At 42.5% G+C, this 27,923-nt stretch overlaps 1 protein-coding gene across 1 annotated transcript in view; it reads right to left on the bottom strand.

The window, feature by feature from the left end:
* MAP3K15 (mitogen-activated protein kinase kinase kinase 15) overlaps positions 1–27,923 on the bottom strand; it is a 124,313-nt gene that overhangs the window by 55,895 nt on the left and 40,495 nt on the right. Inside the window, exons 4-6 of the mRNA XM_045472971.1 lie at positions 26,975–27,168; positions 23,767–23,935; positions 21,654–21,760 (exon numbers count right to left, since the gene is read on the bottom strand). Coding sequence (XP_045328927.1) covers positions 21,654–21,760; positions 23,767–23,935; positions 26,975–27,168 — 470 coding nt within the window. The remainder of the gene's footprint in view (positions 1–21,653; positions 21,761–23,766; positions 23,936–26,974; positions 27,169–27,923) is intronic.

The following is a 27,923-nucleotide window of genomic DNA, read 5'->3' on the forward strand; positions in this document are numbered from 1 at the left end:
AAAAATTTCATTTCACACAAAGGTAATGGATTCCTTCGATCATTGTTAAAATAATCTTTGCCACAAAATAACCCGAGTTTGTGGTTGTGAAATATTAAGGGCTCCTGTGAAGGTTTGGAAGCAAACGCCCATCAGTTGCAGAGCCTGATTAAATCAACTCTGGCTAAGGATGTTCGTACTCATATTATAATACGTTAAACGTTTGTATAAAGAAACAATTTCTATGTAATACTGCTATGGAGTGATCCCTAGAATTTATTGTTAAGACCAGAAAACAAGGCACTGAATACTGTGCACACAGTGCTACCTTTTTATTTAGGCAAAGCAGAGATGTGAATATTTACCTGCTTTTATTTGCTCAAAATGGAAGGATAAACCAAAAGGTAATAAAACTGGCTACCAACAGGTGGAGGGAGAAAACGTGCTGAAGAGGACAGGAATCCAAATTCACTTCTTGGGATGTGACTTGGAAACTGTTTTTTTTTTTTTTTACCAAATTATAAAAGAAAATGAATTAAAAAAATTTTACATTGTTCCCTAAAAACACCATTTGCCAGTAAACACCATTTGAATTTGTGGCTGGAACCAAACAAATGACCCCCTGCAAGCAATTGGTGGCTTACCTACAAAAGACAAACTGGTTCACGTGATTTTTAAAGCACAGCATTTTGTATTTTCCTAAGAGGATATAACTTAAGGAAAAAATATAAATGCAAAGAAATCTTCAATACTTTCTGGTAATCATATTGTTAGCAATAATACAGGAACTGGTAATGTGAAAACATCATGTAGTATAGAATACAACAAATGACGATGTTAATATCATTAGGAACCAGATTTTTCAGGGTAAGATATACAAACACAAAATCAAAGGAATTCAGTAAAAATCCTACAGTCCTAAATTTGAATTGAAACATCAATATAAAGTCATCCAGTGGTGTTCCTAGCTCTGTCTACCGAAAAGGACCAAAACGATGAGCAACTCAGTAGCAATGAGAACCTCCAAACCCTGACTGGGGTCTGTAAAAGCACCTCTTCCTACAAGGAACCAGGACTTCGTGGAGGAATGGCAGATTCCAGATATGTCTAAGATGGTCTTGGAACATCTTAATACAAAGACTCAAAGAAACTACTAAGTTCATATCAGAAAGACTCAGGAACTAACAAGAATCAGTTTTTGGCCAAAGAAGGGACAGTATGAGCATTAAAAAGAATAGTATAGGGGCGCCTGGGTGGCGCAGTCGGTTGGGCGTCTGACTTCAGCCAGGTCACGATCTCGCGGTCTGTGAGTTCGAGCCCCGCGTCAGGCTCTGGGCTGATGGCTCAGAGCCTGGAGCCTGTTTCCGATTCTGTGTCTCCCTCTCTCTCTGACCCTCCCCTGTTCATGCTCTGTCTCTCTCTGTCCCAAAAATGGATAAACATTGAAAAAAAAATTAAAAAAAAAAAAAAGAATAGTATAAAAAAGAATTGAAACATATCAACTATATTAGAATGATGATTTCATAATCATCTTACACAACTTCAGGGGTCACCCTTGGAGAACGCTAAGGAACCGTCTCATTATTTTTGAAAATTATCAAAGCAAAAATTAAGCAAATAGTCTCCTTTTCCCAGATGAGTTGTACACTGGGGGTAACCAAGTCATTGATGAGACGAAATGTCTCTTTAGAAAGTATTTGTGCTAGTAACTCAGGAATTAATTATAAAATTCAAGTATCACTATTTTTGTAACCCCTAATGAAACAATGGATCCAGGCAATGATCGTCAACGGCCATTAACATCACAAAAAAAGAAAAACAAATAAAGTACACAATCAACTATGAAGTATTCTTTCCAGAAAAAAAAAAAAATGAAACCAGAATCTGAACTAAGCCTCCAAATCTAACTACCAAGTTGCAAGGAGAAAAAGGGACAGAGGAACTTAATAAATCACACCACAGGGATACTATTACAAAATCCACAACTTTGGAACTGCTATCAGACAAATGCTTCCTTACCAAGTAATTAACAGGGAAAAGAAAAAATAAGGTAAGGGGAAACCTATATACTAAAAAAGACTTGGGGCGCCTGTGTGGCTCAGTCAGTTGAGTGTCCGACTCTTGATTTCGGCTCAGGTTATGATCTCATGGTTTGTGGGACTGAGCACCGCGTGCTGGGTTCTATGCCGACAGTGTGGAGCCTGCTTGGTATATTCTCTCTCTCTCCCTCTCTCTCTCTCTCTCTCCCCCTCCCCCGCTTGTGCACTCCCTCCCTCTCTCTCAAAATAAACAAATATTTAAAAATATATTAAAAAAGACTTAAGAATCATCTCAACCTAATGCCATGTATAGACCTTGTTTGGATCATGACTCAAAAAACCCCACTCTAAACACAAAAGGTAAAGACAGAGAGGTACCTGGGAAAATCTGAGCGTTGATACTGAGGAATTATTGTTTATCCTTAGGTATAACACAATCATGACCATGTTTTGTCAAACTGTCCCTCAGACAATACAGAAATATCTCTGGATAAAATGGTATGTCTTTGCTTCAAAATAAATCTGGTGTTGGGGTAAGACAGAGTGGATGGGGTGAGCAGGAAACAAAAATGGCCATGCAGGGATCATTACTGAAGAGTGGAAAAGGGGTACATGGGGGTTCACTATATTATTTCCTACTTTTGACTGTGTTTGAAATTTCTATTAATACATTCAATGCAATCCCAGTCAAAATTGCACCAGCATTCTTCTCGAAGCTAGAACAAGCAATCCTAAAATTTGTGGGGAACCACAAAAGACCCCGAATTGCCAAAGTAATTTTGAAGAAGAAGACCAAAGCAGGAGGCATCACAATCCCAGACTTTAGCCTCTACTACAAAGCTGTAATCATCAAGACAGCATGGTATTGACACAAAAACAGACACATAGACCAATGGAATAGAATAGAAACCCCAGAATTAAACCCACAAAAGTATGGCCGGCTAATCTTTGACAAAGCAGGAAAGAATATCCAATGGAAAAAAAAAAACAAGTCTCTTTAACAAATGGTGCTGGGAGAGCTGGACAGCAACATGCAGAAGAATGAAACTAGACCACTTTCTTACACCATTCACAAAAATAAACTCAAAATGGATAAAGGACCTGAATGTGAGACAGGAAACCATCAAAAGCAAGAGAAAGCAGGAAAACACCTCTCTGACCTCAGCCACAGCAATTTCTTACTTGACACATCCCCAAAGGCAAGGGAATTAAAAGCAAAAATGAACTATTGGGACCTAATGAAGATAAAAAGCTTCTGCACTGCAAAGGAAACAATCAACAAAACTAAAAGGCAACCAATGGAATGGGAAAAGATATTTGCAAATGACATATTGGACAAAGGGCTAGTATCCAAAATCTATAAAGAGCTCACCAAACTCCACACCCGAAAAACAAATAATCCAGTGAAGAAATGGGCAGAAAACATGAATAGACACTTCTCTAAAGAAGACATCCACATGGCCAACAGGCACACGAAAAGATGCTCCACGTCGCTCTTCATCAGGGAAATACAAATCAAAACCACACTCAGATACCACCTCACGTCAGTCAGAGTGGCTAAAATAAACAAATCAGGAGACTATAGATGCTGGAGGGGATGTGGAGAAACAGGAACCCTCTTGCCTTGCTGGTGGGAATGCAAACTGGTGCAGCCGCTCTGGAAAACAGTGTGGAGGTTCCTCAAAAAATTATAAACAGATCTACCTTATGACCCAGCAATAGCACTGCTAGGAATTTACCCAAGGGATACAGGAGTGCTGATGCACAGGGGCACTTGTACCCAATGTTTATAGCAGCACTCTCGACAATAGCCAAATTATGGAAAGAGCCTAAATGTCCATCAACTGATGAATGGATAAAGAAATTGTGGTTTATATACACAATGGAGTACTACATGGCAATGAGAAAGAACGAAATATGGCCCTTTGTAGCAACGTGGATGGAACTGGAGAGTGTGATGCTAAGTGAAATAAGTCATACAGAGAAAGACAGACACCATGTTTTCACTCCTATGTGGATCCTGAGAAACTTAACAGAAGATCCTGGGGGAGGGGAAGGAAAAAAAAAGGCTAGAGAGGGAGGGAGTCAAAACATAAGAGACTCTAAAAAACTGAGAACAAACTGAGGGTTTACGGGGGGTTGGAGGGAGGGGTGGATGGGTGATGGGTACCGAGGAGGGCACCTGTTGGAATGAGCACTGGGTGTTGTATGGAAACCAATTTAATAAATTTCATTTAAAAAAAGAAATTTCTATTAATAAAACCAAAAAGTAAAAGGTATGCATCCTGACTCCATTCTGCTTCTATAATCTGGAAATAGAAAAACCCATATATATATATATATATATATATATATATATATATATATATATATATATATATACATATACATATTCAAGAATTTTTGAACCAAGATGTTTATTATGGCATTGCTCCTAACAGTGCAAAACTGAAGATAACCCAAATGTCCTTTGACATATGATAAATGTCAAATGATAAAATACAGTTTGTAACAACCAAACCATGGAGTATCATGCAACCCTCAGAAAGAGGCAGGTCTGCATGTAATTATATAGAAGAATTTCCGTAACAGTTCATGGAAAAAACATTGCTGAACTAAATAAATGCCATGATCCCATTCTTTGCAGTAAATATTATTTCCACTTATGTTCACATGCACAAAGTCTGGAAGGATACACATTAAACTGTTCAAAAAAATCACTGCTGGGATTTGCACAAGGTGTTCCTGTGCATGTTTTACTAATAACTATTCTAATAAATAATAAAGAGATTATTCTTTTTAATTTCTTGGCAATTTGACAACAGGCTCTTTTATGCTTTCTTTCCTGAGGACCTGTAAGTCATAAAACTCTGCATCATTCAAGACAACAGATTAGTACGTCAAACAGCTTTTCTCAATGGGGGTTCTGCTAGTGAATTAAGCTCCAAAGAAAATTATTTGATTATCTGAGTAACTATTTTCTCCATTCTCCCAAGTATGGTACATAGGTAGCCCCATTCTGGATACTTAAGAGAGTTCATTCGATTGATACAATGGATGCCTTAGGGCATTAGGGTTTAATTCTCTGTGGAACCCAACCCAGGTTGAGAAGGGCTAATCTAGACACTTGGCATTCTTCTGGAAACCTGCAGTAATTAGACCTGTATTGCAACTTTGATTTTTCCTATTTTCCAGCCTGATCTTGTTCTCAGAGATTTGATCTGTACTCTCTTTGTCCATAGAATCCAATTATCAGCCTGCAAAACAGATCTCTTAACCAACAGCCCACTCACGATTCCTTCCCATTTTAAAGAGTGAAGAGCTACCAACCCAACTCAATTTTACTACAGCATTGAAATAATTTCTACAGTCAGCGGCAGGAAAATGAAAAAAGACTAAAACTTTAATGAGGTACAACATTTTTACATCTGCTATGAGCCAACTTTTGAGGTGTGAAATCTTCAGGATTCTGAAAACAATTTACTTAACTCTTCTAAATGCTTCATTATCGATCTGAGTTCAGGTTCATTTGGTTTTCTTTGGACCATTTACAGCAATGTTTCCCTTAAATTTTTTTCATTAACTTGAAACTTACCCTTGTTACTAAAAACAAAAGGTCTTTTGGGGATTAAAAAAAAGAACAAAAATAAAAAATCAAATATTTGCAAAAAATGAAAAGCAAGGCGATTTTCAGCTTAAAAGCCACTTTAGGACAGGTGCTAAATAGCTAATCTCTTTAGTTGTTAATAATCAGTTTTCAGATATGCTTATCATTTTCAGATCCCAAAGTATCCACGAACAAGTCTACAGATAAAATCTCCTGTGTTTAATCAGTCTGGCAACATATGTTTCTGACGATAAGGTCATTTCACAAATTAAGAGAAAGATATGAACTAAGACAGTGGGGTCGCAACGTTGGCTTGCACATTAGAATCACCTGGGAAACTTCAAAAACCTCAGTGATCAGGTTGCACTTGAGACCAGTTACATCAGTCTCTGGAGATGGGATCCAGGCATTAGTGTGTCTTACCCTGGATGTTCTGTAGGTCTGCATCACTGCTAAGTCCCAGTGACCGCTTCTAAGCCCTTGTCTTATCTGACCTACCAGCAGCATTTGATAGCTGAGTACTCCTTCCTCTTTGGATTACCTTCTTCATTCGGCTTGCAGGTCACCATACTCTCCTCATTTTCCTTCTACTTGAGTCTAATTTTCTGGTTCCTATTCATCTCCCTAGTCTTTTAACACTGGAGAGTCCTTAAGCATAACCCTTGGATGTTTCTTATCTGTAACTACACTAGATCCCTTGGTATATCATCTACTGTCCTGCTTTTCCAAACATCTATATCTTGATGACTCCCAAATTACTATCTCCAGCCCAGAGCTCTCCCCTGAACTCCATATCCAACTGTCTTCCTAGCATCTCACTTGCATGTCTAATACCTCAAACTTGATGTGTCCAAAACTTAACTGCTGATTGTCCCATCAAAGCTATTCTTCTCCATCTTATTTAAGAATGGCCAGTCCATTCCTCCGGTTTTTTCATGCCAAAAACTTTGGAGTCATGCTTCATATCGCTAGTATCTTTCATTCGATCAAATAATTCTGTTAGCTTTTATTTTAAGCCATATCCAAAAATGGGCTACTCCTCATGACCCCCACTGCTACTACCCTGACCCAAATAACCATCATTTCCTGCTTTCACCCTCTACAATCTATTCTCAACACGGGAGTCAGAGTGATCCTGCTAAACACTGAGTCACGTCATGTCACTCCACTACTCAAAACCGTCCACGCAAATGCCAATCATATATCTGACAAGGGGTTAATATCAAAAACATATAAAGAGTTCATACAACTCAAGAGCAAAAAAAGTCTGATTAAAAAATGGGCAGAGGACCTGAAGAAACATTTTTCCAAAGAAGGCATCAAGACGGCCAATGGTAAAGACAGCAGGCAGACACAGGAAAAGATGTTTAATACCACTCATCATCAGGAAAATGCATTCAAAACCACAACAGTCACCTCGCACCTGTCGGAATGGCTAAGATATATTAAAAAAAAAAAAAAGAAATAAGTGTTGGTGAGGATATGGATAAAAGGGAACCCTCATGCACTGTGGGTGGGATGCAAATTGATGCAGGTGCTGTGGAAAACAGTATGGAGACTCTTGAAAAAATTAAAAATGGAACTACCATATGATCCAGCAATTCCATTTCTGGGTATTTATCTAAAGGAAACTCTAAAGGATATCTGCACTCCCAGGTTCACTGCATTATTTACAACAGCAAAGACCTAGAAGCAACCTAAGTGTCCAACAGATAACCAGAATGTGATATACATACACAGTGGAATATTATTCAGTCATAAAAAGGAATCTTGCCATTTGCAACCGCATGCATGGACCCTGAGGGCATTGTGCTGAATGAAACAAGTCAGAGAAAGACAAATACTGTATGATCTCACCTATACGCAGAGTCTGAAAAAAGCAACCAAACCAACCTCAACCAAGCTCACAGATACAGAAGACAGACAGACTGGTTGCTGCCAAAGGTGGGGGGTGGGATGTGGGTGAAATGGGTGAAGGGGGTCAAAAGGTATAAACTTTCAGTTACAAAATACATGCGTCTTGGGGATGTAATACATAGCATGGTGACTGCAGCCAATATTGTATTGTATATTTGAAAGTTTCTGGGGCTCCTGGGTGGCTCAGTTGGTTAAGTGTCCGATTTCAGCTCAGGTCATGATCTCACCACTCGGGAGTTTAAGCCCCACTATCATATGGTAGTTCCCCACTCTGAGCTGTCAGCACAGAGCCTGGAGCCTGCTTCAGATTCTGTGTCTCCCTCGCTCTTTACCCCTCCCCTGCTTGTGCTCTGTCTCTCAGAAATAAATGTTAAAAAAAAATTTTTAATAAAAGAAATTTTAAAAAAGTTCCTAAGAGAGATCTTAAAGGTTTTCCTCACAAGAAAAATATTCACAATTATGTGTGGTGATGGATGTTAGTAAGACTTCCTGTGGTGATCATTACACAAAATGTACATACATCAAATCATGATGTTATACACCTGAAACTAATATGTTATATATCAATTATATCTCAAAACCAAAAACAACAAAACACCCTTCCAGAGACTCCCATCGCAGAGCCATTGCCAATTTTCTTTCAGTGGCCTACAAGATTCTGTAAGACCTGGCTCCCGGTTGTTTCACAGGGTAGGGGTCCTCTGCTCCAGCTGCACAAGCATCCCTGCCGTTGCACGTGCTGATCCCTCTGGCTGGAATGTTCTTCCCCAATATATTTGCATGGTATGTTCCCTCATCTCTCATTTTTTTCCACGTCACTCTCTAGTAAGTCAAGTCTTCTCTGAGCACTCAGCTCATAATTGTAACCTGCCCCACCAACCTCCCTACCACCCTAACCTGTTTTAATAATTTTACTTAGTTTGTATGGTGTCTCCCCATTAAGAATGTAAGCTCCAAGAGGAAGGGATTTTTCTGTCTGGTTTGTTTACTGCTATGCCCCAAGGCTTAGAACTCAATCTAGCACATAAGTAGGTGCTCAATAAGTATCTGTTAAGTTGTCTGTTAAATGGATGACAAACTGAGCAAGACTAAATGTAGTGACACGAAAAGATCTCCATCCATTGACTGTTAAGTGAACAAAGAAAATTACAGGGGCGCCTGGGTGGCTTGGTCAGTTAAGCGTCTGAATTTGGCTCAGGTCACGATCTCACGGTTCAGGAGTTCGAGCCCTGCACTGGGCTCTCTGCTGTCAGTGCAGATCCTGCTTTGGATCCTCTGTTCTCATCTCTCTCTGCCCCTCCCCCCTCTTTAAAAAGAAACTTTTTTTTTTTTTTTTAATTACAGAGCATCTCCTGTATTGTAAAAACCCTGCAGTATGACATATTGAATAGTATGTAAATTCACAGAACTGAAAGGATATACACCAAACTGATGAGACAGATTACTTCTGGAACATGAGTGGGACTAGAGATTAGAATCACGAGGGACAGTTTCTTTAAACGTTTTTTTCCCCAGGTTCTTCCCAAAATATATAAGTGTATTTCTTATTTATGCAATAAAACACACAGAGTAAAAACAGAACATTGGACTGGGAATCCTATACAGCTAGATTCTGGTTATTTTTATACCATTTACTACCCATGTGAATTTTGAGCAAGTTGCTTACCCTTTCTGGGCCTCAGTTCTTCATGTGCAAAGTATGTTGGACTTTGCTTACTTCACCAGGCAACGGGGAACTACAGGTCTGCCAGAGCTTTCATTGGTTACTAAGCATCCTGCCTGCCTGTCTTTTCTGTACTGTGTGTCTGTTAAGAGAAAGCTCATAGGGTAGGAGACAGAGTTCCAAAAAATCTTTTTTTCTACACAAACACTCAGAATTAACAAGCAAAATGTCTCACTAGACCAGTGTCCTTTCTAGGACAGACTCTGTCTTAGGCTGCCCACCAAAAACCTCTGAAGACACTCCTGCTTCCAATTAGGAGTAGAAGACTGTGAAAGGACTTCCACTCTCACAGTAACAATAAAAACCTAGACAATATATAAACTACTGAAGAGGAGGAAGAACTTCCTTGATTAATTCCACAGGAAAACAATGCTTTCAGAGCTGAGCAAAGAGCCATGACAGCATCCTCACTGGGGTGCCTGCTCTAGGTACTGACAGATCGAAGAGGGAGCCTTTGATAGAGAAACTGCACAGGACAAAGAGAAAATGAGCAAAGTTGTGCACAACAGCATGGGCTGATGGGAAAGAACGGAATCTGGAAGGGTCCCCAGGCGAAAACTAATCGCTGAGTGTAAGAACTCCCTTGCAGCACACTTGCCCACTAAATTTTTCCAAGAAAGCTGTGATGAAGGGGAGGCTCAAAGTAAAAAAGAGATCACACGCATTACCATAGCACTCAGATGTGGGTCACTGTGAAAGCTGAATCCAAAAATTACACAAACAGCAACTCAAAATCTTCCATGCTCAAATACTGACAAGATCAGAAAGGTAGCAGAGAGACAAGAGGTGGGAGGTCAGGCTAACCGCAAGTAAACTGATTAGAATTGAGTCCAGTCCCAACCCAGCTACTCTCTAGGAGAAATATGAAAAAAAATCAGTCACATATGTTAACTGCCAGACCTAAGACAGGGCTCAGATAATCAAGGTAATAAACAAAACAAACTGAAATTATACTTCAGTCTCCACTGTTTTGTTTTTTCCCCACTGTTCTTTTAGATAAAATGTCTAAAATAAAACTGAGATGTGCACAGAAGAAAATGTGACCCACGATCAAGATAAAACATAATCAATAGAACCAGACCCAGAAATTGACAGTAACTTTAAAACTGTTATAAACATGGGCACCTGGGTGGCTCAGTTGGTTAAGTGTCCAACTCTTGATTTCGGCACAGGTCACGATCTCACGATTCAGGAGATTGAGCCCCACTTGGGCTCTGTGCTGGCAGTGTGGAGGCTGCTTGGGATTCTCCCTTTCCCTCCCTCTTTGCCCCTCCCCACTCACACTCTCTCTCAAAATAAACTTAAAAAAACTATTACAAAATGTTTAAATATATATATGTATACATAAAGCATGTATCTGTGAAGAAATAATATATTTTGTGAGAGAAATGGAAACTCTCAAAAAAAAAAAAATGAATAGAAGTCCTAAAACTAAAAAGTTAAAAAAAAAAACAACAACACTGAATGAACACAGCATCAGATCTGGACACGGATAAGATCGGGTGTGTTCAGGGTGGTACGGCCATAGACCAGATTTGGGCCCTCTGAAACACAGGATCAGTGACCTGGAATATGGGCCAAATGCCATTATCCAAACGGGGCTGGATGGGCATGGGAGGAGAGTTGACAAGGGCAAAAGGAAACTTTGTGGGATAAAACGCTGTGTCTGTTGATCGTGGTAATAGTTATATGAGACTATTTATTTGGCTAAAGTTATCAAACTGTGCACTTTAAATGGGTGCATTTTACTGTACGGAAGTTCTACCTTATACCTTAATAAAGCTGGCTCTAAAAATACATAGAACCCATCAATGTCTCTGAAAGGTAAGTGTCCTGCTGGGCCAATCAGTGGTCTGTTTGCCTTCAGATAACACCCCTCTTTCACCTGCTCTGCTCTGCATCACAGGGGAGCGGGCTCCTCCAGGATGCTTCTGGGCTTCCTGGTCAGCTGATTACCAGCAATGAGCAGCCAGTGGAAGACGATGGTGGACAAGTATCTGGAGGAGCGGAAGAATGAAGTAGCCATAATACTTTCTCCCCTTTTTTGTCTGTGTTTCCTGTGGTGGCTCTAGAAACAACTGCATCTCTTCTATAGATCTAGCTCCCAAAAGGCTGGCGTGTAATGGTTTCAAGTGATCCTGGCTCCTAGATTCTGATCACATCACCTCTTTCCTGTATCCATCCAGCCAAAGGAGGGATGGTAGCAGCTTCCTGTACATGTTCATTTCTGAGTGGCCTCAGTTCCCTGTTTGGCTTCTCAGCTCTTCCATCACCTGTATAACCAATTCCATGTATTACATTTCCTCTACTTTAAATACTTAGAGATTTGTTTCCTGATTGGATCTTGACAGATATACACCTGCCACAAGGAAGCAGGTGCCTTAGTCTGGCCAGATGCCTCGAGAAGGGAATACGGAGAAGGGAACAGTTACAGGCAACCTGTGTTTGAGTGTGAACAATGCCCAGAACCAAAGAAATGCATGAACCAGAATGGTTGTTTTCTTACATCAGGGCAGAACCACTATTAAATCATCCTATCCCTGCCTCCATCATCACCACCTTTTCCAGTCCCCTGGGACCACCAAGCAACATCTATAAAGGTTGGGCTTGGGGTGCCTGGGTGACTCCGTTGGGTAAGTGTCTCTTGATTTCGGCTCAGGTCATGATCTCGTGGTTCGTGAGTTTGAGCCCTGCGTCGGGCTCTGCACTGTCAGCACGGAGCCTGCTTGGGATTCTCTCTCTCTGCCCATTCCCTGCTTTCACACATGCATAGTCTCTCTCAAAATAAACATTTAAGTTTATTTATTTTGAGACACAGAGACAGTGTGAGTGGGGTAGGGGCAGAGAGACAGGGAGACAGAGAATCCCAAGCAGGCTCCATGCTGTCAGTGCAGAGCCCGGTGTGGGGCTCAAACCCACGAAACCACGAGATCGTGTCCTGAGCTGAAACCAAAAGTTGGACGCTTAAATGACTGAGCCACCCAGGTGCCCCTCAAAAGAAACATTTTTAAGAAAAACATTTTTACAGTGGACTGGCAGGCCATAATTTCGAACAGGGCACTTCGAAGGCTGGCTCTCCCATTTTCACAAAGGCAACAGGAGGTGAAGAATATTCTTGCTGCACTCTTGGTTCTGCTGACAGACTCTCAGGGATCTCCACATGGATGGATCCAGTTAAACTCTACTTCTTATTTACAAGCTGCAGTGGTAACTAGGATGTGTTCACTAAAACCCATTTATTATTTTTTTCTGGGCCCTCAGCCAGACCACATTTCCCCACTTCTCTTGCAATTAGGTTGGCTGAGACTGAACTTTGGCCAATGACATATGCTAACAAGTAACAAACATCACTTCCTGACCAGGCTCATACAAACCTCCCTGGTACAGTCAAAAGTGGAAACCACCCTAATGTCCATCAACTGATAAATGAATAGATAAAACGGGGTCTATCAGTACAATGGAGTATTTTTCAGCCACAGGAAGTAATTTAGTACTGATGTATGCTACAACATGAATGAACCTTGACAAAATTATGCTAAGTGAACGAAGTCACCCAGAAAAGATCACGTATTATAGGATTCCATTTATGTGAAGTGTCCAGAATAGGCAAATCCAGAGAGGCAAAAAGAGATGAGTGGTTTTCTCGGGCTAGCAGCTGAGGTGGGGGAACACGGAGTGACTGCTAATGGACTGCCAAAATATAACAGTGGTTGTTTAGGGCTGGGAAGGGAAGCTAGGGGGTGGAAGGGGGATGGTGGCTGGTAATGGGTTCAGGATTTGGGGGGGGACAAATGATGAAAATATTCTAAAACTGATTACTGTTATGGTTGCACAACTTTGTGAATATACTAAAAATCAATGGCTTGTACTCTTTAAATGGGTGAACTATAGAGAATGCAAATTATATCTCAATAAAGCTGTTACAACACACACACCCCACACAAAACATCCTTGGCAATTCAGCATGGTCTCTCTTATCATCTGGTGAAAGGAGAGCGGAGGATCGAAGAGAGGGCAGAGCACCAAGATGGAAGGACACTGAATTTTCAATCACCTGGAGAAGAGATTGCCCAACCAGGATACATCCACACTGGAATGATTCGTAAGTGAAAACAAACATTCATCATGTTAAGACTGAAATTGATATGCTACTTGTTATAGCAGTTACCCTAACCCTGACCAATACACAAGCCACCACCACTAAGAAGGCACAGGTTTCCTTGGTGATAAAGACCAATTCCCCTCTGAGTCTATATCAAATCCCATTTGAACAGACACCTTGGATCCCGCACCAGGAAAACTTCCATCACTGCTGACCGTGACCTGGCCTATGCAGTCCTTCACTTTTCTGGGATTCCCTGCTTTGGACCATGTCCTACTTTAAGGGTGGCATTGCCAGTAATTCTGCTTTATATTTTTCTGTGTACACTGAACACATATGACTTAGATATGTTTATTTTCACACATCTAAAGTTCAACAGGTTTGCCTACTACTACACCAAGCCCTTAACTGTAGCACCCAGTTATCACCATATGGATCTTCTCCAACTGTAGGCCACAGGTGATCACTGAGTCATTCATTCATTCACCCACTCAACAAATACTTACTGAGTACTTACTCTGTGGGTGGCACAATGTTATTAGGCACAGGGGAGGCAATGGCCTAGTATACTGTGGCTCCTGCCCCCCTCAGATTTAGTCTAGTGGGAGGGAGAATAAATATTAACAAGTAAACACAGAAATGTGCGTGCTATGAAGGAAGAGAGCAGGTGCTATGAGAATGACTAACAGCAGGGACATTGTTTTTAAGTATGGTACTCTTTGCAACACCAATCTTTTAGAAAGGGACATTTAACTAGACCCTGAAGGATCATCAGATTCAGTCAGGCAAGCAATGAGCATTCCAGACAGAGGAAGCACCCATGAGGAGAACAGCCTGCCTCTCTTAAGAAATGAAGGCAGGTGAGGGTGGTGACAGGGCAGTGAACCAGGAACGGGACAGGAGGCAAGGCAGGACCCAGGTCACATGGGACCATTTCCCTAACTCTTAGGCGAAGTTTCTCCATTAAGGACTCCTACTCACAAGAACTCAGAAGCTATGAACTAACTTTCACATTTTACTCCAAATGGCTTTCTAGATTTTAGCTCTTAAGAAGCCTTCCTGAAATACCACCATGGAAGATAATAGAACACTGGTGGTTGGGATTCTGTCAGGAAATAGAAGGGCAATTCACATTCACTCAGCATCTTCTATGTGCCAGGCACTGTGTGCTAAGTTTTTAAAGATATTCTTATTTAAGGGGCGCCTGGGTGGCTCAGTCAGCTGAGCGTTCAACTCTTGATTTCGGCTCAGGTCGTGATCCTAGAGTCATGGGATCCAGCCCTGTGTTGGGCTCCACACTGAGCATGGAGCCTGCTTGGGATGCTCTCTGTCTCCCTTGGCCTCTTTCCCTCTCTCTCTTAAAAAAAAAAAACAAACAGGGGCGCCTGGGTGGCTCAGTCGGTTGGGTGGCCGACTTCAGCTCAGGTCATGATCTCGTGGTCCGTGAGTTCGAGCCCCGCATCGGGCTCTGTGCTGACAGCTCAGAGCCTGGAGCCTGTTTCGGATTCTGTGTCTCCCTCCCTCGTTCATGCTCTGTCTCTCTCTGTCTCAAAAAAAAAAAAAAAAAAAACAAAAACAAAAACAAATTCTAACTTAATTCTTAAAACCATCTCATTTCACATATGAGTGAAACCATATGGTATTTGTCTTTCTCTGACTTATTTCACTTGGCATTATACTCTCTACATCCATCCATGTCATTGCAAATGACAAGACTTCATTCTTTGTTGTGGCTGAATAATATTCCGTTGTACATATATACTACATGTGTTTACCCATTCATCTATCGATGGACACTTAGGCTGCTTCCGTAATTCAGCTAATGAGCAAAGAAAAAAAATGGAGAGATGACCAACTAAGAAACAGACTCTTAACTATAGGGAGCAAACTGATGGTTACCAGAGGGGAGGAGTGGAGGGATGGGCGAAACAGGTGATGGGGATTAAGGAGTGCACTTGTGATGAGGACAGGGTGATGCATGGAAGTGTCCAATCACTGTATTGTACACCTGAAACTAATATTACACTCTATGGTAACTAACTGGAATTGAAATTTAAAAAATCCAATCTTATTAATTTCCATTATCCTCATTTTTTCCACAGCAGTGCATTTCACAGTTTCATGGGTTGTAAACAGCAGAGTGGTTTTGAAATATTTCTCAAACTGTGTATGTGTGTGTGTGTGTGTGTGTAATGTATCACATGTGTGAGTGTATTTTCCATCACTTGTTAACTTTACACACCCCTCATGAGCGGTCTCCTTCTTTAGTACAAAGGCCTCCCCTGACACAGAAGTCATTAATTGGGGCGGGTGGGGGGGGAGAGGGGAACAAAAGGGAGGAAACCAAAGCAGGAACTGTACAGAAAAGGAAGATACCTTAGGCCCAAGAAGACCAGGGGGAGGACTGATGGAGGTGGTTTAAGTTCTCTGAATAAATGCTTTTCAAAGGAAAACATGTAGGGGGACCCAGTGGCTCAGTCAGTTAAGCACCCGACTTCGGCTCAGGTCATCATCTCACGGTTCGTGAGTTCAAGCCCTGCATCAGACTCAGGTCATGATCTTGTGGGTTTGTGAATTCCAACCCCCCACTGGGCTCTCTGCTATCAGCACAGAGCCCACTTAGGATCCTCTGTCCCCCCGCCCACCTTCCCCCACTCTCACATACTCTGCCTATCTGTCAAAAATCAACACACACACACACACACACAAAGGAAAACATGTATTATTGGCAAGGCCACTACTCAGAACATAAGGAGATAGTACATTTCTCAGAAAAAAAATTGCAACTGGTCTTTTGGTATAAAAAGTATGTATTAGGAAAATGGCTTCAATACTCAACTACCACCTAATGCTCTCATCACAGATGACAAAGGAGAACATATAAAAGGATGGCTCTACAGTTCAAGAGGCCCAAGGATTCTTTTGGCTATCCCTCAGGCAAACGAAAAAGAAGAGGAAGCTTTCTGGGCAGAGATTCATGGATTATGCCATGACATCATTAAACTAGTGTTCCCAGGGGTGCCTGGGTGGCTCAGTGGGTTAAGTGACCTGACTTTGGCTCAGGTCATGATCTCACAGTTTGTGGGTTCCAGCCCTGCATCGGGGCTCTGAGCCTGGAGCCTGCTTCAGATTCTGTGTCTCCCTCTCTCTCCGCCCCTCCCCTAGTCACGCTCTCTTGGTGTCGCTCAAAATTAAACAAACATTAAAAAAAAATCTAGTGTATCCACAACTGGGGAGTTGTGGTCCCAGATCTCTTACTGATCAGCTGTTATATTCTGGGCCCTGGCCTTTCTTTCTTTCTTCCTCCTCTCTAAAATAAAGAGTTTGGACCAGATGACTCCTGTCAGTTCACAAGATTCATGCTTCTCTTCACTTCCAGAAAAATGATTACCACAAAGATACCCTTACCACAAAGATATCCTTATTTTGCAACATGCTTTTAGGTCATCATTTTCCTACTCTTGACAAACACCTAATAAAGAATGGCTACATAGGAGCACGTCAGTCGTTTAAACATCTGACTTTTGATTTTGGCTCAAGTCATGATCTCACAGTTCATGAGTTCAAGCCCTGCATCAGGCTCTGTGCTGACAGTACACAGCCTGCTTGGGATCCTCTCTCCCCTTCTCTTTCTGCCCCTCTCCTGCTCACACGGTCTCTCTCTCTCTCAAATAAATAAACTTTAAAGAATGGCTATATAAATACATAAATTATTTCTGGCAAGATCGAATGGTATACATAAACAGAAGACACAAAGAAAAGGATGCTGGCGATTACGGCAGAGACAAGGAACCCACGCTGCCCTCCTGGGGACACGTGTCCCTCCACCCAAGCAATAACAAAGCTGGAGTCCAGGGCCTAAAGATGAGGTGACTGCTGTAGGTTCTGGAACAAGCTTGTGGCCTCTCTGGCACAGGCTGGATTTCGTAACATCTGTTTACTATCACCCCTGCACACATTTCCAGGCCCCACAGCGTACCTGCCTCTATCACTCACCTTAACTTACTTATAGAATGATACATCAGATATTCTAATAAATGCATCAAGCATCTGGCTTCCCTTCCACTAGCTGAGGAATTCAAGGAGTTAAATTTTGCTGGAGTTAGCAGTCTTGACCCAAAGATGCAGAAAGGAGAATAAGAGAACACTCCTATTTTGTGACAGTTTTGTTGTTCTTAACCTAGTACTTTGATTCCGTTATTCTTCTTCCAGACCATCTTTCTGCCTGCTGCTTGGAAACCTGGTCAGGTTCTTCTGGCTGCATTAACATATCCAATAAAGTCCTGTCTGTAAAAACAACAGCAAATAAAAACTGCCCATGAAGGATTGCAGGCCACTGAGTGGCAAGCAGTTTAACTGCTCAAAGGAAACTTGAGGCAGCTTTGAATGAGCTTCTGAACAGCTCAAGTGCAAGGGATCAGGAAGAGCTAGCTGGGACAAGCCAGCTTTCCTAGTAACAGGGACACCTTGCCATCTGAGGGCCAAATGTGGTTCATTACCACCAAACTTTAGTAACTAATTCATGGCCGTGATTTGCTCCACTTCCTGAGTTAAAGGTCAACTGTAATGCAGGAATATTATTTGTCTACCACCATATTCCCCTTTATAGACACAGGGTAACGCCATAAAGTTTCTCAAAACTGTACATAGTACCAAATTCTACTGTGCATATGCTGACAGTTGGCCAAGTTCTACCCAAAGCAAAAATGTCAAATTCAGGGTCAGAGTGCATATACACAGGAAACAAATACCGCAATATTACAGAAAATCCCTAGTCGGTTGGAAAAAAGGAGGTTCTTGGCTTTGAGGACCTTACCTGGCCTATCACAAAGAGCCACCAGCTAAGGTGACTAGAAAGAAAAAAGCCGTCACCGGAGAGCAAGGTGGGTCAGTGGTGTGCAGTCCCAGTCACTCTGCTTCCAAACTGGAAACACATTCATTCACCCTGTGATCACTTCATCCTGCCACACCCATTTCTCTTAGGTACTGGTTTTACTTTTTAAAACTCGTTTTTCTCTGTTAGTGCTCTCAATGGATGGCAATCAGAATATTTTGTTCTGTTTGACAGCAGTTACCTCTACTCCATCTGAGAGAAGACATGGTGGTGAGTGACTTAAATGGCCCTCTTCATTTTTATTTAACAAACCATTTTTTCATAGCACTTACAGTGTGCCAGGCATTCTTCCAGAAACTTCATCAGTGCCAGCTCATTTAATCCTTATAAATCAAGGGTTAATCAAGTATAATTAAATATGAATGAAAGTGGCACACACTACTTTGACGTAACAGAGTTACAAGACTTTTCTTTTTTTTTCTGGGCTTAATGAAGATGCCCTTCCCAACACTCCCTGCCTTAGGATGCTGAGTTTAAAGACCAGTGGGGAGGGGCTCCTGGGTGGCTCAGTAGGTTAAGTGTCCAATTTTTGATCTCGGCTTGATCTTACAGTTTGTGAGATCGGGCTCTGTGCTGACAGCACAGAGCCTGGTCAGGATTCTCTCTCTCCCTTGCTCTTTCTCTGTCCCTCCCCCCATCAAAATAAATCAATAAACTTAAAAAAAAAGAATAGTGGGGAGAGAGGAGGCACATTTTTCACAGAGATCACGAAATCTTCCCTCCAAAAGGAATAAAAATCCTATCACTGTTTGCCATTATCTACTCCAGCAGGACATACACGTGTGCTATATATCCAACAGAAATGTGCCATATATGTACAAAAATCATGCACAAGAATATTCATAGCAGCACTGTTCTTATCACCACAAAGTAAAAACAACCTAAGGGTTTATCAGCAATAAAACAGATAAATCAATTGTGGTATATCCACACAACGGATTATTCTCCAGCAACAAGAATCAACGAACTAAGAATACATCCAACAGCACGGATGAATCTCACAAACATGATGCCAAGTGAAGGAAACAGACACAACGGAAATACACACTGTGTCATTCTATTTATACAAAGTTCAAGGACACGAAAAATTGATCTAGGCTGACAGATGTTACAACAGCGGTTGCATACGAAGGGGTGGGAACTGCCTGCAAAGGAGCACAAAGGAACTTTCTGAGGGGATGGAAATGTTTTATATTTTGATAAGGGTGTTGTGTACAGTCTATGTCCATTTATCAAAATTCATCCAACTGTACACTTAAGATCTATGCGTTTCACTGCATGTACGTTTTACTTCAACATAAGAGAGACACGTGATGTCACGTGGGTTCTAAGACTCCTGAAGCCATGGGCTTCTGAACACATCTGCTGTCCTGCAGATGCTGCCGGGGCAAACCCACAATGTGTAGCCTAATCCAGCTGCTGAAACCAAGCCAAGACCGAGAAACTGGACACAGGAGTCCTCTAACCCAGGTCACCTCCTATACTCACTTTATTCATTCCCTGTGGAAGATGTTGGCCATGGAAGGTTGATGAGGAGATGCCAAAACTCTTTGGCTCTCAGGCTGAGTCTGAACACCCTCCCAGAGTTTTCTGCTTTATAATTCAATATGACCAATTTCTGGCCCCGGCAGGAGGCAGGTCCCGCAGTAAGTATATCTGGGCATGGCTCTCACCATATTCACCTAATGCTGCTCTCCTTCCTGTATCTTACCCACGGAAGAAGGGAGACTGCAGGATTAAGACATTTAGGCATCTAGGATTTTGGAGGGTTGAAATGGCAAACTTATAATTCATCCTCCAAACCCACAGTAGCCAAGTTTAATGAGCACATGGTCGACCAGGTAGAGACTACATTTCCCAACTGCCCTTACGGCTAGATGGACTCATGTGACTATGCCCTCACCAGTGGAATGTGAGTAGAAGTGTCATGTGCAAATTCTACTTGCTTTTAAAGGAGGCTGTCCTGAGTCTCCACTGTTTCCCCCTTTGCATAGGCTGGGAAAACAGGGTAGCAGCGACCTGTCTTCAACTAGAAGAAGACAACACTTGTGCAGATTTAAGAGCTACAAAATGGTCTGAAACCAGGTCCCTGAACGATTCCTGGAGTGTGCTATGCCACTAGTCTGGCCCACTCACCACTGGACTACCATGTGAAAGAGAAATTTTGATCTTACTTCAATCATTTTATTTGAGGTGTCTTTGTTACAGCATCTGAACTAATACCCCCCAGCACACAAGCTTTTGAGGCTTGTGGTCTCCAGGCAGGAGTTTCCAAGTCTCACAGACTATCTAGCTCAGATATTCCGAAGTTCAGATCATACTAGTAAATGAAGACAGCACCTACTTTTCCTATCATACAACGTCATCCTGTTGCTTCAACTAGTCCCTCACCATCTACAAGATACTATCAATTCCTTATTCAGGTGTACAAGGTCCTTTGAAGACATAGTCCCACCCTCCACACTTAGCCTCATGGCATGTGCTTGCTTCCCGTGTGTCCCATGTTATAGTCACCCTGGATGCTCCCTGAGGGCACCCTGCACATGAAGAACATTAAGCTCCGATTTCTGTTCTGGCCAAGCAGAACGGCCTTTTCACCATCCCCATCCCACACTCTCTCCTGCCCGCAAGGTTATTCCTACTATGAATTCCAAACCCAGCCCAAAAGATCCCAGGGAAGCTTCTTAAAAACCTCCAGAGGGGCACCTGGTGGCTCAGTCGGTTAAGCATCCAACTCTTGATTTCAGTTCAGGTCATGATCTCATGGTCATAAGATCAAGCTTCGTGCTGGGCTCCACGCTGGGCATGAAGCCTACTGGACAAATTCTCTCTCTGTCTCTCTCCCTGCCCCCCAACTCTGCCCCACCCAACCCCCTGCTGCCTCACTTGTGCTCTCTCTCCAAAAGAAACAAAAAACCTCTAAGGAGAATAACTTCCTCCCTCTGGTATGCTTCCACAGCATTTTGGGCAAACCTTCATTAAGGCATTTATTACTCTGAGCTCTTAGGGCTTTATTTACATGTCTGGCCTCACAGCTGGAACATATGCTCCAAAGACCAAATCCCCGAAGACCAAGACCATATGCCTTGCCCATTTTCATAACCTTGGCATTTAGCAAATGATCTGGCTCAGACTCAGTGAGAGGTGAATGAAAGAAGGACTGGGGGCGCCTAGGTGGCTCGGTTAAGCGTCTGACTCTTGGCACAGCTCCGGTCATGATCTCACGGCTCGTGGGTTCGAGCCCTGCATCAGGCTCTGTGCTGACAGCACGGAGCCTGCTTAGGATTCTCTCTCTCTCCCTGCCCCCTCTCAAAGATAAACCAACATAAAAAAAAAAAAGAACAGAAGAGGAGGCAGATTTCAAAATTCTATACGTACATTATTACACTTACCTGTTCAGTGCAAATGCATAATGGAATTTAATATTATGCTGATCGGCCAAGTCACACGTAGGCAGCATTTTTAGTGTTTCTACTAGCTTCACCATAGCATCATAGTCCTGTTGGCAAGAGGTCCCACGGTGAGAAGGAGACGAAACACACAGCTCTTCACAGATTTTTCTGAACAGTTATAAACATGACTGCCTCAGCATTTAAATACAAGCTTTTCCCTACATACAGCATTTAGTGAAGTTACTTACAGCCCATAAGAGAACAGAAATAACATTATTTTTAAACCCAAAATGGATGAGAGAGAAGACAGACAAAAAATCCCTGCTACCAGAGGCCACAAAAAGATCAAGGGAAAGAAGTGTAAAGGCAACAAAAGCAAGCAAATGAGTCCAGCAGCCCGAAAATAGCTACCACGCTTTGAGGGCAGGCGAGTTAACACTAAGAGCACAGCTGTGGGTGAAGATGAGCGAGATAAAAACATACACAAAATCTTACGGTCACTTGCTGTGTTAAGAGAGGAAACATGCCAGGTCCTTCCTATTTTGCCAGAACCAAGTGAATTCATCTAAACCAGGGTTTCTCAACCTTGGCACCATCGACATTTTGGGGCTGGATCATTCTTTGCTGTGGGGGCTGTCCTGTGCATTCTGGTATGTTATGCAGCACCCGTGGCCTCGACCCATAAGATGTCAGTAGCACCTCCCCCTAGCCTCCAAGTTGTGAAAGCCAAACATGTCTCCAGACACTGTCACATGTCCCCTCGTTGAAAACCATAGCTCTAAACTGCATAATTACCCAGGGAAAAATTGCTACTGTGTTTGTCTCAGCTGGGTCCCCTCTGAGCAATGCCATCTGCTACCCTTCCAGCCAGGCTTTGAATCCCGGTTACTGGCCAACTTGCTGACAGTCAGCCACAGTTAGCTGAAGAGGACTTCCCACTGAAATCCCATGCCTGTCATGTGCCTCTGCACCTTGAGGCCACTGCTCAAGAGAAGGAGACAGTGTATCCCTCTTGGGGTAAGCTTCTGGCTTACCTTTGAGCCTGAGAGTCCTACCCACGGAAGGTTATAAAAAGATGTGTGACGGCGAGAAAAGAAGGAAGCCAGCAGCTCAGATGGAAGAAAGATTCAAAAAGGTCATTCCCATTCTCTTGTCCCCTAGGCCATGATCTAATCATTGTCAAAATTCCTAACAGCATCTGCTGTTAAAGTCAATTAGATGTGCCTGTTTGTCGCCAGGCAGGTGTGCCTTAGTGGTTGACCCTTCTTCCTTTGGGTCGTCAAGAGATGCCTTGCTCGTTTAGATTTAAAGACCTGTGGTCCCACAACCTTCAATATGGCTTTGTAGAGTTCTGCAGGGAAGGCCCACTATCGTGTGTTCCCCCAAAGGGAAGGAAGTCAAGACATCCTTACAAATGGCTCAAAAGCATTTAACTTGGAGGGAGGAAACCATTTCTTTCATGGTACCACATCCCATAAACTCTTTCTCAAGGACTCTCCACAAGTCTCTGATGCTTTAGAATAAGTGTCTGCATTCCCTGGGTCCTGGATGTGCCTCTGCTACTCCTGCTCTGTCATTAATGGGTAGTGGGAAACAAAGAAAGAAGCAACAAAGGCCTAAAGAGGCATAGTGGAGGAGTTAAGAGAAGGACAATGGAGCCAGCTGCCTCAGCATAAATCGTGACTTTGCCAACTGCCGTGTGACCCTTGGACTTATCTTCTCTCCGCCTCATATTTCCTCATTGGTAAAATGGAGATAATCAGACTATACATCCCGTAAACTTGTGAAGAGAATCAAATCAATGAGTATTTGCCAAGAGCTCGAAACAGTGCCTAGCATAAAGCGCATCTAAACTGTGAAATTCTAAGTTCCTTTTATTAAGCAATACTGTGTATGAGATTCTGCTGGAGTGGCCATCTGATCCCACAAAACCTCCAATGTTACGACCACAACAGATATGCTAGGTGACCTATGACCTAGCCATATACCTACTTAGTCTATAAAATAGATACCTAACCATACACCTGGTGTAAGAGTACTTCATATGAGGAATTAATTCCTTATGCCAAAGAAGAATCCCCTATGTGCTAGCCTCCATTAAAGGTACTCATACCTGGATGTCGCGGTAGGATAGCAGTAAATTAATGATGATGTCTGGGGTCAGAACCTCGGTGTTGTCCATGCGGAGCTTGATCCGAGCCAGCTCCTTCGCCAGTTCATCACCCTGGTATTTCTCTCGGGCTCTCCGGATGTCGTTTAACAAGGCTTCTTTGTAATAAGCACTGGAGAGGGAAATACGAAAACCCCCAGTCGCGTCTACATGCATCTGGGACTCCGCTTCCTTCAGCAGCTCAAACTAGGTTCTCGCAGCCACGACTCAGGTTAACACACGGGGGCCTCTCCCAGACCTAAGCCTCCCTGCACCAGCAGAGAGAGGAGACCTGTCCTACTTGCTAGTCCCGTTCTGTAGCAACTAACCACTTGACATCAACATAGAAATTCAGTTCATTATGACCTTGAAAATATTTTCAAAGTTGACCCCCATCTGTATTTGGATGACACACAGGACTTGCTACTGAGCCCTCCCCCGAGATTTTCAAACACAAAGAGAGCAAGAGGTTACCTTACTTGAATCATTATTTTCCCCACTATTAACGCATTATCACAGAGCCAAATATAACCCCAAAACCATGCAACACGGTACATTGAGAATGTCATTCAAATCAATCTATCGGGTACCGCCCACCTAATAATCCCAAAGCTTTTTCCGGTTGGCCAAGAGCCGGAAACTGGATGTGCCCACGAGCAATCCAAGAAGCTGTGCCTGGAAGCTTATGAACAACCTCTGCCTTTCACTCCCCTGGTCATTTTCAACTGCCAGAATGCTCTTCTGATGCAAAACTAATCTTCCTTCGTGGTGGGATCTAGTCAATAATAGAGATGTATGAAAACATCTAAAGCACTTCAAATCCACACTGGAATCCCACACTGGAATACCACAGCCTCTCAAAGAATCAATGCTAGTACCTGGGACTTGGTTTAGAACCTTTAAAAATGATCCAATTTGATGTACAGAAGGCCAACTTACAATGGCCGTAGATTTAAATAGGTTGCCTACTTTCCAAGCAATGTTTTCATGGAGACTGGGCAATGCCAAGCAGTAATATACTCTCATCCCATTAGGTAGCTGGGAGGATTTCACCACAGAGAAAAACTAGGCCATTCATTAAAGAAAGGAGCAGGCTCAATTTAACAGTCTTGAGAGAAAGAGATACAATACATAAGAATAAGAATATTACTTATTTTTATTATAAAACTATGCCAAATAAATGTGAATAGAGTACACAGCCTAGTCCAATGCTTATAATAGGACCTCGATTAACATTTCAAGAATGAAGTGATGCCCCAGAGAAAATTAGTGCATTGCTTTTTTCTCTCTTATTTGTCTATTGCTTATCATCCCAATGAGCAAATTAGCAGATTCTACCAGTGTTTAAAATTCTGTCATTAATCTAATGAGTCATTAAGTTGGGTGACAGCCACTGTCCATTTGGTGGACCAAAAAGGCATCAATGATATTAAAGTGTTATTAGTTTAGCCTTACAAATACAAAGTTATATTTGAGTTTAGTCTTGTTTTCAAGGCTAATTCTGAAAAATAGTCTCAATAAACTAAGAAACCTCAGAAAAGTCATACCTTGTAAGTAAATAAACAAAACACTGAACTGAGTATGGCTTGGGGACACCATCTATGTAATTCACATGCAGCCATTTCTGCCCGTGGTAATGAGGGAAGATGCTGCTAATCGATGTGAACCTGGCAATGGCTTCAAACCGCTCCTCAGCACAAGGCCAAGGCAGCCGTCACCAATCCATCGGAGTTGATACCTGAGCTAAAGACATATCTGCCACCCCTCTTGTACAGGTTTTATACCAGAAGCACCATTTACCCTCTCACCAACCAACCAAGGGGTGGAAGTGACCAACAGGTATTTCAAGTCCCTTGAAATGGTACTAATCAAGAGGCATTTTCCTACTGATACATACACACGCTTAATGAAAAACAAACTCGGGTCGACTTCTTGCAAGACCCTGCTCGTCGGGCAGACGCAAACCAGCCTATTTCCTTGTCAGACCTAAACACATGGTATTTGAGGAGCTTTCTCTCTAAACATCACTAAAATGTTCACTGAGCAGCAAGGGGTGATCGAGTCAGGCTCTGCAGGAATGTGCCACAAAGGGACCCCATTTGCTGTCTGCGTTGGCATTTGGTCACACAGATCTGGGTTTCCAGTCTCATTTTCCCATTAAAGTGTACACAAGGAACTCTGCGTCCAAATAAGAGATAATAGGATAGAAGAAGAGAACAGACCGTGAGCAAGCATGTACCTCACGCCACTGCCACAACAGTCACATGTCACAGTTTGGGGAGCTGCCACCTGAGCCACAGCGGGACGTGTGGTCCTTTCCATTTCAATGTAAGTCAATTCTGCCAGGGCTGTGGATTTTCATTTGTTTTGCAAGGACGAATCCTTCTTGTGACCGAACTTACAGGAGTAAATCCTTTAAACTGGCTGCAAGCAAAATCACTAGATGCTTTGGTTTAGTGGATAATTTGTGGCCTCCCACTTCTGGAGTGAGAACATGCTAAGGCGTGGTTCCCTGAGCACGGACGCTCAGACAGGTGAGCTGCCATTTACAAGGCTGCAAAGCGCAGAATCGTCTGAGCCAGGATTCAAACCCAAACCTGCTCACCTCTGAATGAGTATTCCATACCTTCTCCGACATAAGCCTACAAAGAACACATCCCAAGACATCCTGACATCGGGATGGCTGTGGCTTGACTCAACAGATCTGACTTTATAGCACAAGAATTTATGACCTGAATGACCTTGCTGAGCCATTTTAACAACCCCAACAACTGCTTTGGGTAGGGGGGAGTGAAATCGTGTTCAGAAATGATCTTAAAACAAGGAATCTTAGGGTTGAAAGAGCAAGAAGAAACCAGTGACTTAACTTCCTTATTTTCTAGATGAGAAAATGGCTACAGAGACTTATCAAAGTCACATGGGGAGTTGGCGACAGATACAGGCTCGACCCTCACCTCCTAACTCCAGTTCTGCTCTCTTTTGGCTACACCCCAGTGGCCCAACTTAGTGAGGTAGCAAGAAGAATAAAGGCTTCCAGAAGAACTTAGAAAGGATTAGCTAGGGTTCCCCATTCTCTGGGCATTATGATCTCCTAAGGGTCTATTGCCTCCATAAACGTGAAGGGCAATGTTTGGCAAAGCTCCCAGGGTTGAGGACGGTGAATGGGCATTACCATGAGGTCACGTGGATGTCCTTGAGGAGGCTGATAAACCTGTCCACCAGGGGCACGCACAGCGGGCCCAGGATGGTGTCCCAGTTGGGCTGCATGTATTCCGAGGCACGCCTCTGGGCATCACTCTCGCAGCAGAAATAATCAGCACATGGTGTCACGATGTACGGGATGAAATAATAATTTCCACTGGATGCCTGGAAAAAAGAAACAAAACACGTTTCACAAAGTAACTGATGCAGAAGCAAAGCCGTGGATTCAGGCAGGTGGAACCTGGTAGGGCAGGGAAGGAGAAAGTACCTGAGAATGATTAACTGTGTGTGCAAAAGGACGATGCATCTATCAGGCACAAAACTGGAAACCACTCAATTCCACAAGCTTCAACACAAAAATTTGGTTTCAGAGGCTGGACTGATCTGTGGATGGCTCTGAACTTCACTGGCAGAGCTTTCAGGGTTTCAAGTCTTGGACACTACATCATTTCACTACGGGCCCCCCAAATCAGAGTGAGCTTGGGACCCACTGATGACCAAGAACTGCAATGTAAAGGCAGATACTCTTTTTTTCAGCATAGATGCAAAAGCCCCATTACTTGATAATTTAACCACAGCTGAACTATTCTAAACTTTGTTGAGTAAAAATTGTTTTGCAGGAAGCAGGTATCAATAACTATGACTAGTCTTAGAGCTATTTTGGAAAAGGATGTTAAAAAGTTTTATACTGTCCAATACTACTCAGGTAAAACAGTATCTTTTTTTCTAAGAAATAATTACAATTCGACTATGAATCATGATCCACTGTAAAGCATAAACACTACCTCTGAAAAGCATTAGATAATGCTCAATTTTTTAGCACATTTGAGACTAAAATACATTCTTACACGACCTTCTTCTGTCAATCTTTTGTCTACACGGTCATAAAAAGCAACTAGCTTGGGGCACCTGAATGGCTC

Source organism: Leopardus geoffroyi, chromosome X (genome assembly GCF_018350155.1).
Source record: "Leopardus geoffroyi isolate Oge1 chromosome X, O.geoffroyi_Oge1_pat1.0, whole genome shotgun sequence".
Lineage (NCBI taxonomy): Eukaryota > Metazoa > Chordata > Mammalia > Carnivora > Felidae > Leopardus > Leopardus geoffroyi.